General features: G+C 44.0%; 1 protein-coding gene across 1 annotated transcript in view; it reads left to right on the forward strand.

The window, feature by feature from the left end:
• Nucleotides 1-17,231, forward strand: part of LOC147889059 (Tetratricopeptide repeat (TPR)-like superfamily protein) — a 247,182-nt gene that overhangs the window by 143,050 nt on the left and 86,901 nt on the right. The window contains exons 11-13 of the mRNA XM_087392741.1: nucleotides 4,977-5,054; nucleotides 10,284-10,381; nucleotides 15,111-15,156. Coding sequence (XP_087248867.1) covers nucleotides 4,977-5,054; nucleotides 10,284-10,381; nucleotides 15,111-15,156 — 222 coding nt within the window. The remainder of the gene's footprint in view (nucleotides 1-4,976; nucleotides 5,055-10,283; nucleotides 10,382-15,110; nucleotides 15,157-17,231) is intronic.

Genomic DNA, 17,231 nt, shown 5'->3' on the forward strand with positions numbered 1-17,231 from the left:
CTCGCATTTCGTACCTACAGATTCGACCGGCCACCCGTGCCGCACGTGTGGCCGTACACCCCAAATGTTCCGTACAACTCCAGTTAGTGTGTCGTACAGTCACAGTACAGGTATCCGTACACTGTTCAAATTTTGTACACAGTCTTGCATTCCGTACAGTTGCAGAAATCCGTACAGTTGCAGGTGCATTTGCAGATTTTCAGAGCAGGTGGTGATTGCCAGGCATTTGTGTTGGGATATCTCAAGGTGTATGCCCCAGGCACACCTTGGGTTCTATGTGTGTGTGCTAGAGGCACAGTTAGGTGCCCATAAGCACTGTTAGGTGGTGGTAGATGCCACATAGGTTGATTGAGAGATTCTAGGAGCTGACTGAGGAGATGATTGTGGAGCTTGGTGGCTCATGTACAGGTGCCTACATATGGACCTCACCCTTCTTTATTCTACAAGCATTCCCTTGTTTTGCGTTCAGCTTTATGCTTTTCTTTCACTTCTTCAACATGGAGAGCACTATGATCCTCCTTGAGCCCATTTATGCCATGTCATCTTCTTCTTCTTCTTTTTCCCCACCTTCCTCTCCATTTTGCCCCTTTCTGCCCAACCACTTGGAGGGCTGAATTCTCCTCCTACGGGCGACCTCTTCTAGAGTCCTTCTGGCTGGAGAGACCCTTCATATAGGCGACTTTCCGCATCAGAGCAATTAGGGAATGGTGCCCTCAGACCTGCGCAACAGCCGCTTTCTTTGTGACGCCATTTCGTGCAATACGACTTGTTGGAGCAACCATTTCGAAATTCTTCTGAGCCACGCTTGCACAACAACATGAGCTAGCCCCTGTCCAAATTTGAAGTGAAATGGTCCACCAAGGAGGGAGAATACGCGAAAAAACCAGTTGACAATCAAGCTCCTGGCTATGGCGACGTGACACGGCATTTCGACTTTCCTCTTCAGCGGCTCTTCTTTGGTGTACCAGCTTTATTTCTACCTAAAAAGCCCTCTTTTCTTTACCTTGAAGAGTGAGATACAAGCCCTCCAAGATCAGGCCTCAGTTTTGGACAGTTTTGATAGTGTTGTGAATTTGGTGCTACATTAGATGCTACTTTGGCATTTCTGATACTTTAAAGTGTTGAATAGCATCAGTACAATTGTGGCTACAACTTTCCTTTAGGTTGCTATACCTGGATTTGCTTGGAATACTTTCATTTAGCCACCTCCATGAAGCATGCAAGTTGAAGTATCATTTCCATTATAATTTTTATTATGGAATTTGGTTACAAGTCTTTGCTACACCAAATGCTTGTACTTTGAAGCTTTTCAGCTTTTTCTAGCCTTGTAAGAGAGTAGACACTACCCATTTTGGGTTAGACCCTCTCATGGTTACCTTCTTGAATATTGATAAGTTCAATGGTAAAGGCTTTCACACATGGCAGATGAAAGTTAAGTTTGCATTGGTGAGGGAAAACCTCTGGGGGCTTGTCGAACGTGCTTCAACTTCTTCTTCAATAGCCTCTAATGCTGGAGAATCCTCCATTCCTACACGCCCGGCACGAGATCCTGCTAGAGAGGAGAAAGCCTATGGCATTATTGCTCTTGGCTTAGGAGATGACTATATTCATCACATTTTTGATATGGAGTCTCCTAAGAAGCTTGGCAAAAGCTTGATATTCTTGTTGGTGCTAGCTCTTACATCTCAAAATTGTCACTTAAGATTGCTTTCTTTGAATTGAAGATGGCTAGTGGCACTCCCTTGGCTGCCCATGTCAATCACATGCAGAGTCTCATGACTGAACTTGCTTCTATCATCTCTCCAATCACTACAGGTGATGCAATGGCAGTATTGCTCAAAAGTATGCCTGAAGATTATGATCATGTTGTCACCACATTGAAAAATCTTCCTAATCCTACTCTTGAAGGCCTTATTACTGCCCTTCAAGAAGAAGAAAGGCACAAGGAACTCTGGAGAGGCAATGACACAGCCTATGCCATAAAAACTCAAATGAGCAAGTTTCCACCTTGCAAACATTGTGGGAAGACTAATCACCTCTCAAAAGATTGCTTCAAGATCAATCCTTGCAAATATGTGGCAAAAACAATCACCATGAAAAGTTTTGTAAGGCCAAAAATGAAGCAACTACAAAACCAGAAACTGCCAATTTACTTTCAGTTGATGTGCCTCCAGAAGATGAGGCCTCCTATGATGATTATCCTTTTTGGACCAGCTCACATATGCTCCAGATCTCTCTTTTATGTTGAGTCAAGGTACTCTGCCTGGATAGTCCTCCAAAATAAATGGAATAAACTATTGTGTTCTTTGTAAACACCTCTGGTCACCATATGTTGTAGGCCATGTGTATGTGTTTAGCTCCATGGTACCTCTTGCAGACATTGTGTGCATGTACATGTGTGCATGTACATGCAGGGGAGATAACCATTGGGGGGTCTTATGTATCCCTTTGTTTGACTTCACACCCTTGGGAACCCTTGCTAGCATGAGATCCTAGCCATAGATTTATCCTTGACCACCATGAGATGGCTTGAGACACTATGTGACTAGATGTATCCTTGACGTAGTCTGAGGCATTCCCTTGAGGGGGGGTTTGTTGGGATATCTCATGGTGTATGTCCCAGGCACACCTTGGGTTCTATGTGTGTGTGCTAGAGGCACAGTTAGCTGCCCATAAGCACTGTTAGGTGGTGGTAGATGCCACATAGGCTGATTGAGAGATTCTAGGAGCTAATTGAGGAGATGATTGTGGAGCTTGGTGGCTCATGTAGAGGTGCCTACATATGGACCTCACCCTTCTTCATTCTACAAGCATTCTCTTGTTTCGTGTTCAGCTTCATGCTTTCCTTTCACTTCTTCAACAATTCGTGCCTAGAGCCATTGTTTGGTTGTAAACTTTGGGGCATTTTGTATTCGTGGGAAGACATTTGCAGTTGGTTGTTTGGTAGGCATTTTTCTGCATTTGAGCCATTGTTGGCTAAACCTCACCCATTCTTTGAGGATTTCGATTGGGCTGTTCCATGCTTCCTCACATCGACTACGCATTGAGACTGGACGAGATGAGGGCATACCTAGAGAGGACCACATATGCACTGTATGTTATCTAGAAGAGATTGAGTCAGAGGAGCACTTTGCTTTTAGATTCCTTGTGTATTATGAAATCTGAGGTCGTCCGACGGTCTTTTTAGAGATTGATTCAGAGCCCTTTGCAGCCTCTTGTCTCACCCGGATCGGAGATGTTTGGTGACCTTCATTCAACACAAAGACCTGTTGCTCAAGGAACATAGATGAGATCATCCGAACTGCACCCTGAGTGCATATGATAGACCTGCTAGTGTGTCGATGCACATATCAGGCTTCCTCCGTGTTCACTAGACTAGGGGCACAACTGATGGGATGTGATAGTGGCACTTGTCTAATGCAAAGCCATGGCTAGGAGACCACAACGGACCACGCATACTGACAGATGTTAGTGCTCTATCATGGGTTTCATGCTGCCTCAGCCTCACCCACTACCGAAGCCACTTTCAGCCAAGACCCTCCTATCCATTCTCAATGGGCTTAGCTCCTCAAGCATCATACAGAGGACCACCACAGTGATGCCACACTGTAGCTCCCACCCTCTCCATGGGCTCAAAACACTTTGTATTAGTGTTTGTGTTTATGTTTATGTTTGTTTTTGTCTTGGGTGCAAATGCCCGATTAGAGGCTCCACCCATTCAGCTCACTGTATCTAGTTCTTTTCAATCTCATAGACCCTTCTTTCTTTCTAAGACTTTAATAAAATTTCTTTCTCTCTCTTACTTATGTGCACGTGGACACATATCTTGTGTCTCTTGCACCCCAAATCTTCCCTCCACGCTTTGATCTGCTATCTTTTCAAAGGATAAGGGCCCACTTTTGGAGGAGAAGGATATTGGAGCTGATGATTTGCGATTGGAGATTGCACCAATGATTCTTTAGAGAGAATAGGTGAAGCACCATCAAAATCCTTGGATTCATGAGAGGGTGGCTCTTGTGTAGTGGGAGCTGCAGCAGCTTCTTCATTAGAGATTGATATATAGTGTCATGCTCGAGAAGCTTTTTAGACTCAGATTGGGGGAACATGCGATAGGCATTTATTCTCCATCATGGGACAGGAACACGCCAGGGAGAGTAGTAGATATCTATAGGATTCTAATGCAGTTCTCCAAACAGATTTCCAAGATATGTGTAGACTTGGGGATCATGTTTTCAGAATTTACTTCTCCACATCTGCCCAAGGCAGACTCACTAGTGTGTGCAAGTACAACAATTTACATATCAAATCACTGCTTTTTGACTTGCTGGTCAGAGGAGCACCCACGTACAGGGCTGCTTTTTTGGCACTAGAGATCTGGAAGGACCAATAATGGAGGATAGAGGAGAAATAGAATGACTATAGGTCATGGTGCTCTCTTGCATCACTCCCAGCAAACTGTTTGGACATTTGAGGATGAGTTTGGGACATCGCCTAATTGAATGCGGATTTTTGGACTGGCACGTACGTACAGAGGGTCATGGAGATGCATCAATATATGGAGTTCTTGCATTGGCAGTGCCTTCCACTGCGTAGCTTGCATGAGACGGGAAAGTGCTTTAGAGTGGTAAGGTAGACGTTGTAAGATGTTCCTTCTTCGGGGTCTGAAAGCTGAATATTGGCACTTGGAAGACTTTGGTTCTTGTGCTGACATGAAAATATTAATCTTTATTCCTACATTTGTGCTCTACCTCTGCTTGTCCATGTGAAGGTGCATGTTTAATTAGGTTTTTGCCAAAAAACCAAAAGGCATAAAACAAAGTGTGCTTCATGGACTTGCTTGTCTAAATAGATGGAGAAAACTGTTGGAACATTTGCTTTGTTGGCCATAGCTTAGAGTTGGCTTTTCTGCAGTTTATTGTATAATAAAAGAACGGCCGATCACAGTTTCATCAACAGGTTGTGATTATGTGCATCAGATACTATTGTTTTCTGGACAACTTGGTGAAGCTGAGGGTGTTCAAAGGAAGATTGTGCAAATTTTAGAAGTCTCGAAGGTACCTGCTAATTTATTCACTCCATAGGAATAGATATCAGTTTTATGCAAGTTTGTGAAAGATTGTCAAGAGTTTCCATTTTTTAGTTTTACTCTTTGTCACTCATTCACAACTTTAACAAATTAAACATTTTAAAATTGATAGTTTTGTAAAAAGAGATACCGTGCTGCTTGGCTACATCAGAAGAACCTGAATGTTTGGACCTTTTAAGAGTATTAAAGTTTTTAGCCCAAATGGACCCGCCGAGAGAAGGGTGATCCTACTTGCCCACATCTGCAACAAACGGACACTGGAAATCATTGATTTGTAAATTCGTCAAGATATGAGTGCTGGTATTTTTCATCCAAGCTTATGGTTTACGCTTGATTTTGGGGGTGGCCCTAAGTGTTGCACTATCCTTGTGAGGGTGATGTCCAGCTTGTTATCCCACATTCCCTTCTCAATACAACAAATAACCAACTAGATCTTAGTTGTCCAATGCATCTAAGTCATCCATAACTCTTAACAAACGGGAAACATAAGCCAAAATATTGGATAATAGCAAGCTGCTAGTACCTGTTTCATTTGATGAGGCCTCCCTTCCGTGGATGCCTTGCTGCCTGGGCGGCTTTCCATCCTGCTCGTGATTCTTGCTTAATCCACAGACTTCTCCTGTTTTGCGAGCATCCAAAGGCTGCTTCAAGGAGGCCTCCCTTCCGTGGATGCCTTGCTGCCTGGGCGGCTTTCCATCCTGCTCGTGATTCTTGCTTAATCCACAGACTTCTCCTGTTTTTCCAGCATCCAAAGGCTGCTCCCTTGAAGCCTTGTCTTTGAAAGAGAGGCCTGGATGTCCCAGCTGGGGGGTGCCAAGGCAGCCTACACACCCCGAAGGGGGCCTAAGAGCTAGAGTCAGCGGAAATGCACCAAAACCTGTCATGTGTAGGTGAGCCTCAATGACTCCCATTCAAGCTCTCCCTTGGCCTTGCCTCTATCCTGACACACCTTCTCCGATTCAGCCCAGGTCCAATACCCACTCTCAGTGCCTAAAACCCTTAAACATATTCTTTTCTCACTCATGTGCCTTATAAGGCCTCAGCCCGAAACTTGCAGCCCCGTCCGTCAACAGTCATCACAAATCCTCACAAACTTTGCCCTATGGAAAGGCCAAATAGAGGAGGCTAGAGAATGACAAAAAATGAATCAAATTCAGAGCATTCGGAGCAAGGAGATCAGCCCTTGATGGAACTGTATATTTCCATCCAAATTTGGACAGAAACTGTGAATTGTCGTCCATTCTTCATGCTGAAGATCCCATCAAGGAACAAAGGTAATTTATTGTTGCTTTTGCTGTGTACTCATTCTTATTCCTGGGAGCCTATGCTTCCAGCTTGTATTCAAGAGTTACTTGCATTGGATGCAACTTTCAGCCCAGTAACTATGGAACTGCCTTGAGGACTTAAGAACAGCTAGGGGATGGTCATGACGAGAGCACAGTTGGATCTGAAACTTGCCTAACGGGAAGGGCGCTAGAGTCTCAGAGGTCTCCTTAATAACGTTTGAAGAAAAGATGTACTTACCTAAAGTTGCTTGCTGCCTGCACATCAATGATCAATCTCATCACGAGTGCAACGTGTACCTGTGCTTGTCATCTTTTAGACTACTGATTGACTGTGTTATGAGTCGTCAGTTTATGATTTTGTGACTTGTCATAATTCATGTGACATGCCATTTTAGTTCTTAACCTATTTGATATGTGCCATCTTATATATGATCATAGACAGATGAAATTTGTTTTGCATGTTAACTTTAATAATCCAAGGCTTTAGCTCCAACTCAAGCTCAATTGGCAAGCCCCCATCTTCATGTATGGGGTGGCTCCATGCATTTCTGCCATATATGCATTGCCATACCTCTATGCTAGAAAACAATTCAGCTGTCCTGTATCTATCATATCAAACTGCATAATGCTGTTTTGAGCTGTTCAATAAGAAACTACTCATTGCTTATATGAAGAGATCACCAAGATAGAAAGTGACAAGGATGATGCCGTCTTTTGACTGCAACACTTAAGATTTGTGTCTGATATGGACTTTGTCATGTCAGATTTTTTTCAAAGGCATCTATCTTGGTACACTATCACGGCCCATGTGTGCTCACCAAGTTCATGAAGGACTTAAGAAGCCTGCAAACCTTTTGTTCTGCTTCCGTCGGCAAAAACCAGTTGGCTACACCCTTTCTACATCAGAGCCCATGATGTGCGTGCTCTCATGGATAGCACTGTTTGACTATGGCAATTGGCGCAAAAGTCTTTGTGAAGTGTACCCTCCATGGCAACTAATCTTGTTGTGTAGTTGTCAATGGAGCCACCCATCTACCTTGAATTTCTTTTTGTACACCCACTTGCATCCTTCCGTGTTCTTTCTAGGTGGAGGGTCAATAAGCTCCCAAGCATCACACTAGACAGTGTCCAATGCACATGCCCATTTGTACTAGTAAACCTTAGTGGGTCATTGTTTCCCAAGGCATGCATTAGCACTCTCATTTGCCTGTTGTTACTTGGATGGTCACTCCTCGTGTTGTAATTTGGATGGTTGCTCCTTCAAAAAGTCCCGAGGAGGCTCTAGATCCTCCATAGACTTCATGTACCATGTTCATATTTGCTCAATATTTTTCTTAGCCTCCTTGTGCTGCTATAATGGTGACTGGTGTTGTGGTGCTAGTGGACTCATCATCAGACTCTAGTACCCAGAGGACATAGGACTCTCACATGCACTTTGCCATTGGGTAGATGCGGGTCTCATCCCATCAGATGAGGATTGATGCAGGGAGATCTACAAGCACACCCAGAGAGTAGCGGGTCTATAGGTTATGCATGCCTGGGGAGGTCTATACAGAGGAGCACTTCTTGTGTGCTTGCCCAGCCTACTATGAGGTCTGGGGACAATACCATTGCCTCTTTTAGGAGGGGCACGGATTTGGTCTACTCTCACGATTGATTTACTTCCATGACTAGGTCTACGTTGGGCTCTATCTGATTGAGATGTGATGGCACAGAGAGACACTATTGAGACAGATCAAATAGCAGCAGTAGGAGGGGATTGTGCCGCAAGGGCTGAGGTAGAGTAGGCACAATGACATGTCACGGACTTCTAAGTACTTGAGCCAACTCCAAGACAGTGGGGTGGAGGAGGAGCTAGTTGGCATGAGGGTAGTGTGGATCAGTGGGGAGAGACAACGTGAGGTTGCCAATCGAGGGATGCAGAGACCACATACGATATAGAGAGTGACCTGAATCCGTACGATCGAGGTTTCTGGTATATCTCAGCTCTCCTCAGAGGATACCATCAACGATGAGGCATCACTCTTGACATAGCCCATTGGATACAGAGGTTGAGGAGACCACGTCCTTTGCCATACCAAGAGACAGCTTGATAGACGCAGATCCGAGACATCTTTACTGCCCACTGTAGAGCCACCACGGAACCGAGATTCAGGTTTTGAGTTTTCGGTTCTCTTTTTGAGTTTTATGTTTGAGCTCTTGAGCTCTTTAGCTTAGCATACCACTTGGCAAGAGCCCTAGCACGCCCTTTGCTTCAGCCGGAAGAGGCTTGTATGAGTTTCTTCTCTTTGATGTACTTTGTCCCATGGGCTTGTGAGGTCTTCCGAGGAAATTAGTAGATTTGAGCTTGAGCGGACAATCACATGAGAGCTACAGAAATATCCTCTCTATTCGACGTGGGGAGACAGACCACTCAAGTGACAATAGCACTTGTTAGACACTGGGCCACATCACAGAGACTACTGAGGAGGGAGAGATGGACCTAGACAGGCCGAGTGACAGCAACGTGCTATCACTGATTTTCTCTCTCAACACAAGCCCTCGCCAAATCTTGGGCTACTATTAGACAAGCTCCTCTTGTCTCTCCTCAGTCGTCCAATAGTGTTGGTTCCATAGATAGCATTCACATGTCTAGTCACTCAAAGGTGGGTGACCGACTAATAGATGATCAAGGGATTATCCTTGGTGTTTGCTCCCGCTTTGTGCTTTCTCTCGCAGCGATATGCATGATGTACTATTATTATTCGTCATAGGCATCAACCTTGGGTCATAGACAATATTGGTATACATGAGCCACCGTATGGTTCTACCCCGATATTAGTGCTCATTGGACGCCCCCTTCTTAGGTTTGACATATGTATCATTTTATTAGAGAGGTGGAGGATAGACATGTTGAGATGATCTTTTGTACTACAAAGGACAATCGAGTGGATATTTCCACCAAGCCAAATACTAAAGGGAAGTTCTTTCTTTGCAGACATCTCCTTGATATTCATGGCAACACAATCGTTAATAAGGGGATTGATGATGCATATGATTGGTCCAAGAATTAAGTAGTCTTAGTCTTGTCAAGTTTCTATGTTAGTGCAACCATTTTGCATTGTTATTATTATTAATTTTTTAAAAACCATTTTGCATTATTAGGAGGAATGTTGGAATGGTGTCCTCATTGGTTGTAAACATTCTATCATATCTGTGTATCAAACACTAGGCTACTTTGGTCATTAGGATGGAGACTTGTGTAACTAGTGTTAAGGGTTCTATAGCTCTATGTCAAGGCTTCTAATTTAGAATCAGACATTAGTTAAGCTGAGGTATCTATGGTCCTCTAGGTTATGAGTCCTCTAGCTTATGGGTCTATAACAAATTTAGGAGTGTATATGTGGCATGCTGTTTGTCACTTAGCATTTAATCTATGATTGGACATAGGGTTTCTTACGAAGCCCTAACTTTCTTTGTAAATATCTGAGTGTGTGCAAGTCATTCCAGTTTTGCTCTAAGCTTGTCCACTTATTCTTTCCAAGCTGGAAAGTAAATTACGAGGTGATGCCCACACAAGTGGGAAGCATTATTTTCAATGGAGTAGTCAATAGGACTTCATGCACTGGGATGACAAAGGATGAAGGTTTTGCAGTGCTCAAGGTGTGTTATGGCTGAGAGACACTGGGATTTCTTGGTGGGTTTCTTCAAGGATTCTAGTCTAAGCTTCGATTTGTGAAGGTATAGAATTGATGTTAAGGATATTGTTTTCAAAGTAGTATGAAAAATGACATTCAAGGAGTAGCATGAAGGTTCTAAGTAATAGTATGAAAATGGTGTTATTGTGTAGTTCTCTACTGGACATAGTTTACTCTTCACATGTTATCTTGGTTCCCATATCATGCAATTTTCTTATATGCATCCGCTCTCAGGATTTCAGCCCGTTGGACCTGATTATTGCAATTGATTCCTTGACTATGATGTTGCAACGACAAGGCAAGCTCAATGAGTGTGAGAAATATCTAGAAAGGCATGCTACTTACATTCGACTCCATTCTTTTATTCAATGAATGCGATCGACAACTTGTGAAGGATTCATCTGCAGTGAAAGTCTGCAATTAGGTTATTTGTATACATGTTTGTAGTTTTTGAATCTGGATTGAAACTCTGGTCACATTCCACATGAGAGAATTTGTTTAAATGTTTTACGATTTTGGTGTGTAGATGTTCAAGTTGCTGGCCAATGATTATGCTTAATGGATGTGTTGATGCAAGTGGGGACATACAAAGCTAAACCCAATGTGGTGTAAAGATATATGTCTGTGTAGTGCATGCATTTCGTTTTAGCAATTAGGGGTGGTTTCACAGTTATTTTGGCCATTTATCATTTTGGAATAAACTCTTGAACGTTGGCACTCATGGAAGTGAAGAATGAGATATTGAATTTCCTTCTCTTAGCATGATCAAAGTGGCCAATGATTGAAGATAGCTATACCATTCGAGCCAACAGACCTCAGTACATACTATCCAGGCTGCTAAGAAAAATGAGCTGGAAACTGAGTAATTCGGGGAGCATGAAGAAAGAACAGGTAAACACCTCGTATGAATAGAAATTATAAGGCAAGGGTTAGTTAATGATTCATGTAAATGCCTGTCTTTCACTGATTTGATTCAATTGGATTTTGCTTTCTAGTTGAGGTCTCTATGCAGATTTCGTCGAGGGACTGTGGTCTAGAAATAGTGATAGGTTGTTGGATGTTGACTAGAGGGATAGTGCTTTCAGGCACACTCTAGTATCGCTTAACAAAAGGATTGCTCTATGATACCCTACTGAGGCCGACAGCCATAAGTGGAACACCCTTCTAGGGGACTAATGTCTTGGAGACCACGTACAGGGCAGAGACTGCTGACCAGAGCACATGCGATGGAGGTCCAGTCTATTCCGAATCTACTCATATGGGATTGTTGGAGTTGAAGTATCACTCTTGAGATGGCCCACTGGATGCAGAGATCAGGCAGGCCATGCCCCCACCACGGTGAGAAATGACGTGACAGAGACAAATACAAAATATCTTCATTTCCATCGGAGGACTGCCATGGCATTAGGATCATAGTTGATTACATCTCCTTCTTGAGTTTCTTTCCTAGTAGAGCACTCAACAAGGGCCCTAGCCTGCCTGTTCATCAGCCCCTAGTGGCTTGTATGTGATACTATTTTGATTGTGCCATGTATCATAGCCTCCCAAAGACCTCTCTCTCTCTCTCTCTCTCTCTCTCTCTCCATCATTTCTTTGGATCACAGACCCCTTAGGGAAGACGATGTTCCTCATATTTCATATTTTACATTTTGTATCTAGGCATTTTTGGTACTCTATTTCATTTCATTTTGTATCCAGGATTTTTGTAGCCATTTTTGGCATCTTAGCGGTATTACGATGAGGCCACCTAGTTGGCGCATCGTTGATGATGTATTTTCCTTTCGGATGATTTTGTGTCCCATAGGCCATGTATGGCCTTCCGTGGACCTTTAATAAAATTTCTTTCTTTCTTTCTTTCTCAGAGTCCTTATATCCTCTTCAGCGGAGGGGCTGCAGAGAGATCTGGAGGCCATAGAGGTGTTCTGCAAAGAGAGAGAGACGTGACGGTCAACCTTGGGAAAACTACGATTATGATCTTCAACACCTCACAAGCAGTAATTCGCCGTCTTAGTTTCACTTATCGTGGCAAGCCAGTGGAGATAGTGCAGTCGTGCACATCTACAGAGGACCCATCTTCACGATGACCCATGCAGCCCAGGCAAGCACGGCTCACACAAGCATGTAGTGTTTTGGCTAGACTAGAGCTACAATGCTTCCAGCCGTACTTTCAGGATCTACCGACGAAGGGCTGGATTTTTGACACACTAGTGCGACTGATTGCCATGTATGCAGCACCCTTTTGGGGATGCGATCTCTCGAGGACAGAGTGGAGGAGCTTCGAGCGGCTACATGACGATGGGGTCTAGGATGATCCAATGTAAGCCCTCAGTCCCACATGAGATAGTACAAGCAAAGTTCGCCATGATATCTCTCCAGGTTGATGCCATCTTTCAGACAATGAATTTCATCCACAAAGTTTGGTACTCACCCCATTGGAGAATTCTGAGGTTGGCCCTAGAGTCATCCAGACTGCTAGTAGAGAGCGGGGCAGACACATGGTATGCACACATATCTACATGGCTTGCCAGGCATGGTATCCAGATGGACAGGCTTCCCCCCTTTCAGTACGACATGGATGCGCCTCTTGAGTCAATCCCACAAGATGAGATCAACTGTATCATACAGCTAGATCTCCTCCAACTTCATAAATCCCAGACTTGGGGGGGTGGACTAGGAGCTCCTCACCAAGACCCGGTTCTATGGCGACCACTTCTTGAGAGTATCAAAGGAGGGATTCATCATCAAACCCCAGTATCTCGAGGATAGAGGAGTCTCCTGTGCACTGAGGATTGCCATTGGTGAGATGCGGGTTTCATCCCATTAGTTGAGGATCGAGATAGGGAGAGTAGCAGGTCTGCACGCTAGACCTCCTCCAGCTTCATAAATCCCAGACTGGGGGGGGGGGGACTAGGAGCTCCTCACCAAGACCCAGTTCTACCGCGACCACTTCTTGAGAGTATCAAAGGAGGGATTCATCATCAAACCCCAGTATCTTGAGGATAGAGGAGTCTTTTGTGCACTGAGGATTGCCATTGGTGAGATGCGGGTTTCGTCCCATTAGTTGATGATTGAGATAGGGAGAGTAGCAGGTCTGCACGGACGCTATGTACGCTGGGGTGGTTGAGATAGAAGAGCATTTTCTTTATGTTTGCCCAACCTACTATGAGATCCGGGGGCGTTACCAGTGTCTCTATCTAGAGGGGAGTGGCTTCGGCCCTCTATCACAACGACTGATCCATTTCCATGACCAGGTCTGTAACGGGCTCTATCTGATGGAGATGCGTCGGCACAGGGAGACACTACTGCGACAGATCAAAGAGCAACAAGGGATGGCTAGACCACCACGGGACATAGAGGTTGATCGGGCACAGCAACACATGACAGACTTCTATACAGTTGAGTCAGCCCCAAGACACAGTGGAGTGGAGGAGCTAGCCGATATGAGAGCAGTTTGGATTAGCAGCCGACACGGTATTACCGAGAGAGGGACGCAAAAACTACATGCGTGACAGAGAGTCCCCAGAGTACACTCTATTGTGCTCCGACCTATCATAGCTTTCCTCAGGGGGGACCGATAGAGACGAGGGGTCACTCTGGACATAGCTCAGAGAGTTTAGAGAGCTAGGAGGCCACGTCCCCCACTGCAGCACGAGATAGCTCGACAGACACATATACGAGATATCTTCGCAGCCAACCAAAGAGCTATCACCGTGCTAGGCTTTGGTTTTGTGATTCTGTTTTCTGAGTCCCAGCTCCGAGATTGACTTGTTTTTCTGATATTGGATAGATTGATCTGGTCCACTATGTAGTTGCAGTTGACTATTTCTATTCATGATTCTGATTTTTGTTAGCATAGATTAGTACTCAGCAAGGGCCCTAGCGCGCCCTTTTCTTCAGCCCACTAACAGCTTGTATGAGTTCGCTTTTCTATGTACTTTGTCCCATAGGCCCACGAGGCCTCCCGTGGATGTTAATAGATCTCTCTCTCTCTCTCTCTCTCTCTTTGCATTGGCATATTGTACTCATCCCCCCATTTTGCACCCAGGGGCGGTTTCCTTGCATCTAGTTTACTTTGTATTTAGGCTCAGATTTTACATTATGTACTTTCACTTGCATTGTATTGCGTAGCACTTAGATGATATTCGACGATGCCTCTTCTTTGTGGCACGTTGATTTTGTGCTATCTTGTATGCAGAGTTCTTGATGTCCCATGGGCCCATTTTGGCCTTTAGTGGACAATAATACACTTTCTTTCTCTCTCTCTAGAGAGGAGAGAGATACACTCAAGATTTCTTTGGATCCGGGTCCGGCGTACGGACAGCCAGGATTTGGTCAGGGAGGGCTAGGATTTGTTTATTGCAGTTTGCTACTTTCCACCCGAGACTTCCCACTTTGTTGTGTGAGAGGAGACCGAGACGTTTCCGCATGCAGCCCTCTATCCATAACACCATTGCACTCTTCTCTTTTTTGATGTTATCAAAAGCATCCACTTGGCTACTCGTTTTGTACATGCATATCCCCAAGCATTCTTCCAAATTTCTACTGAATTTGCACACCTTCTTGATGTTGTCATCTGGTGGAGGCATCTTTTTATGTGCACTTCCATGGCCTTCACGGCCCCTTCCCATTTAGCATTAGAGATGGAGAGGAATGAGCAGCGAAGTTCTTGCAACATGGGAAATGCATAGCACAAGCTTTGAGACAGGGCAACAAGAAGTCACAAAGAGAAGATTCTCCGGGGGCAAAAAAGGTCTTAGATAAAAGAATCAAAACGAAGTGTCATGGGCCTAAAACTTGCAACACATAGTTGTTAATTATGAAACACAGTCAAATTTTGACAATATGAACACATATTGGTAGCATGGTAAGTGTTGCTCTTTGAATCAAGAATTTGCTAATGTTTTCTTGGTGTTTTTGGGTGGAATGAATCTTCTTGATGGGGTAAGAAGTAAATACCCCTGGAGATATGAGTATGCGTTTTTTGGTTGTGATGTTGTAATTCGAATTTGCTTTTATTATATCTATCCAAAATGGAATTAAAGGAGTTTATGTATGATGCAGGTGTATTGAGATTTCGAGAAAGTTATATGGTGCCAACCACATTCGGGTACTTGAATCTCATCTTTTCTATATAATGCTAAAATGAGTGACAATCAGGCAAGTTTGATAATAACACGTTGATAGCATTAAAAAAACAGTAGGGGAGCAGTGGAAAACCCTCAAATAGATTAAATATGGCTTTCTGCTTACCAGCACCTCTCTCAACCAGCCAATAGACAAGCCTTCAAACAAAACAAAGTCACCATCATCATCTTTTCAATTAAATACTAGTTTCTGTATCCAACAAATAGTCTCAGATTTGGAGATGAACTCTAGACACCCCGGATCAGCATAACAGTGTGGAGCTCAATGTGGACAGAGCAAAATGCACAACACTCGGAGCAGGTATCCATGTCACAGACTCAAGACAAGCTCCTACAACAACTGACTGGAACAAAGCACACAAGCACACATAAATCCCCACGATTCAGAATCTCCCAAGACCATGACGATTTCAGATCAGGTACTCTTCGATGATCAAAACATTCCACAGGGCACCAGCGTGTCATCATCGAGCTAGTAGACACGTTCCAGCAACACAATCATTCACGAGCACCGCTCAGCTCATCACATCTTCAATCTAGCGTCCATTTCGACTTGATGAAGGAGCACATCCAATCCCTTGAGGATCTCCTTCCCTGCGTAACAATCACTGCGTGCTTGTCTACAACATGAAGCCCACTCTGCCCATACAACCGTACACAGCAACAATACTCTCTGCTCATGATCCGTGTACAACTCATAGGCAGTTTGTATGTGATTTGAACATAGCCCGTGCATGATCCCGTTCATAGACGTGGAACAACCATACACAATCCATGCGTCGACCAGCAAGTAGTGCTCTCCTTTCAGCGCTCTCTCTGTCAGTTCGTCAGATCGACCCTTCTCTTCATGCAACTCTTCTCCGCTCAGCTCCACGACTGCTATCTCTCCCAATCTCCCCCCTTCTGCCCGTCTGTGCCTTTGCATGATGATACCAATCACCCTTTCCAAGACTCTCCAGCAGCCGCCACCCCACGTATCATGCCAACTCGTCAATCCAGAAGCATGCAGAATTCAATCATGTAGCCACCTTGTACCACATGCTCTTCTTTCCTTTTTTTCCAGCCACATCAGCACATGAATTTTACCACTCTCCTAATCCCTTCACAAAAACGGAGGCCTAGACAATTAATCCCCAAATCCTAGACCTTAGACACCACCTCTTCACACAAGCTTCATACAAGGCATTTAATGCATGAATGCCCACAAAAAACCACACATAAATCAACCCACGCGGGTCAACATCAACACATGACAATTGATGGCAATGAGGAACACATGTCATCCTGAAGCCAACACATGTCACATGGATACCACAATGCTCTAGAGTAAACTAGTGCACCCACACAGCTACTCATCATTTCCCACTGGTGTCCCTGCACGTAAACTTGAAATATTTACATCAGCTAATTGTAACTTGCAAAAGAGTTCCCTCTAAATCCAAAAGCCCCCCAACTAGCAGTTGTGCACACCTAAGTGCCTACCTGTATCTACACTAAAAAACAAGATACAAAATTTATCCCATCATTTTGCTACCCCCCCCAATCTGCAGACATTTATGTCTAGCAGCCAGGCATGTATAAGTTCTGCAACTCCTCTAAGATATCTTCATCCATGAGGTCTTCTAGCTTGTCTGGCTTCATAGTAACAGGACGACAACTGCTCACACTCATAATTGTGACAAAATATTTCTTCAGTCTGAAACCATTGACTCTATTCTTGTGTTGCTTTCCATCCAAAACTTCAAGCTGGTAAGACTTCTTTGTCACACAGAAGGGCCCTTCCCATTTAGTCACGAACTTCTTCCTGAAAGTAGAATCCAAACTACTGTTATACCTTAAAACTAAATCACCCTCTTCAATCTTTTTATCTCTGAATTTTCCGCTTGCCCTCTTTCTGTTCTCGTCCTGGGTTAAGGTATAATGTTCAATTGCCTTCTGTCTATCAAGTTGTGCTTCTTGCAAATCCAGTAACCTGTTCTTATAAGCTGTACATGATTCTTCACTCATCTTCATCAAGATTTTTAGGGCTGGAATCTCT

This window comes from Dipteris shenzhenensis, chromosome 21 (genome assembly GCF_047967505.1).
Source record: "Dipteris shenzhenensis isolate YYH24624 ecotype China chromosome 21, Dip_SZ_1.0, whole genome shotgun sequence".
NCBI lineage: Eukaryota > Viridiplantae > Streptophyta > Polypodiopsida > Gleicheniales > Dipteridaceae > Dipteris > Dipteris shenzhenensis.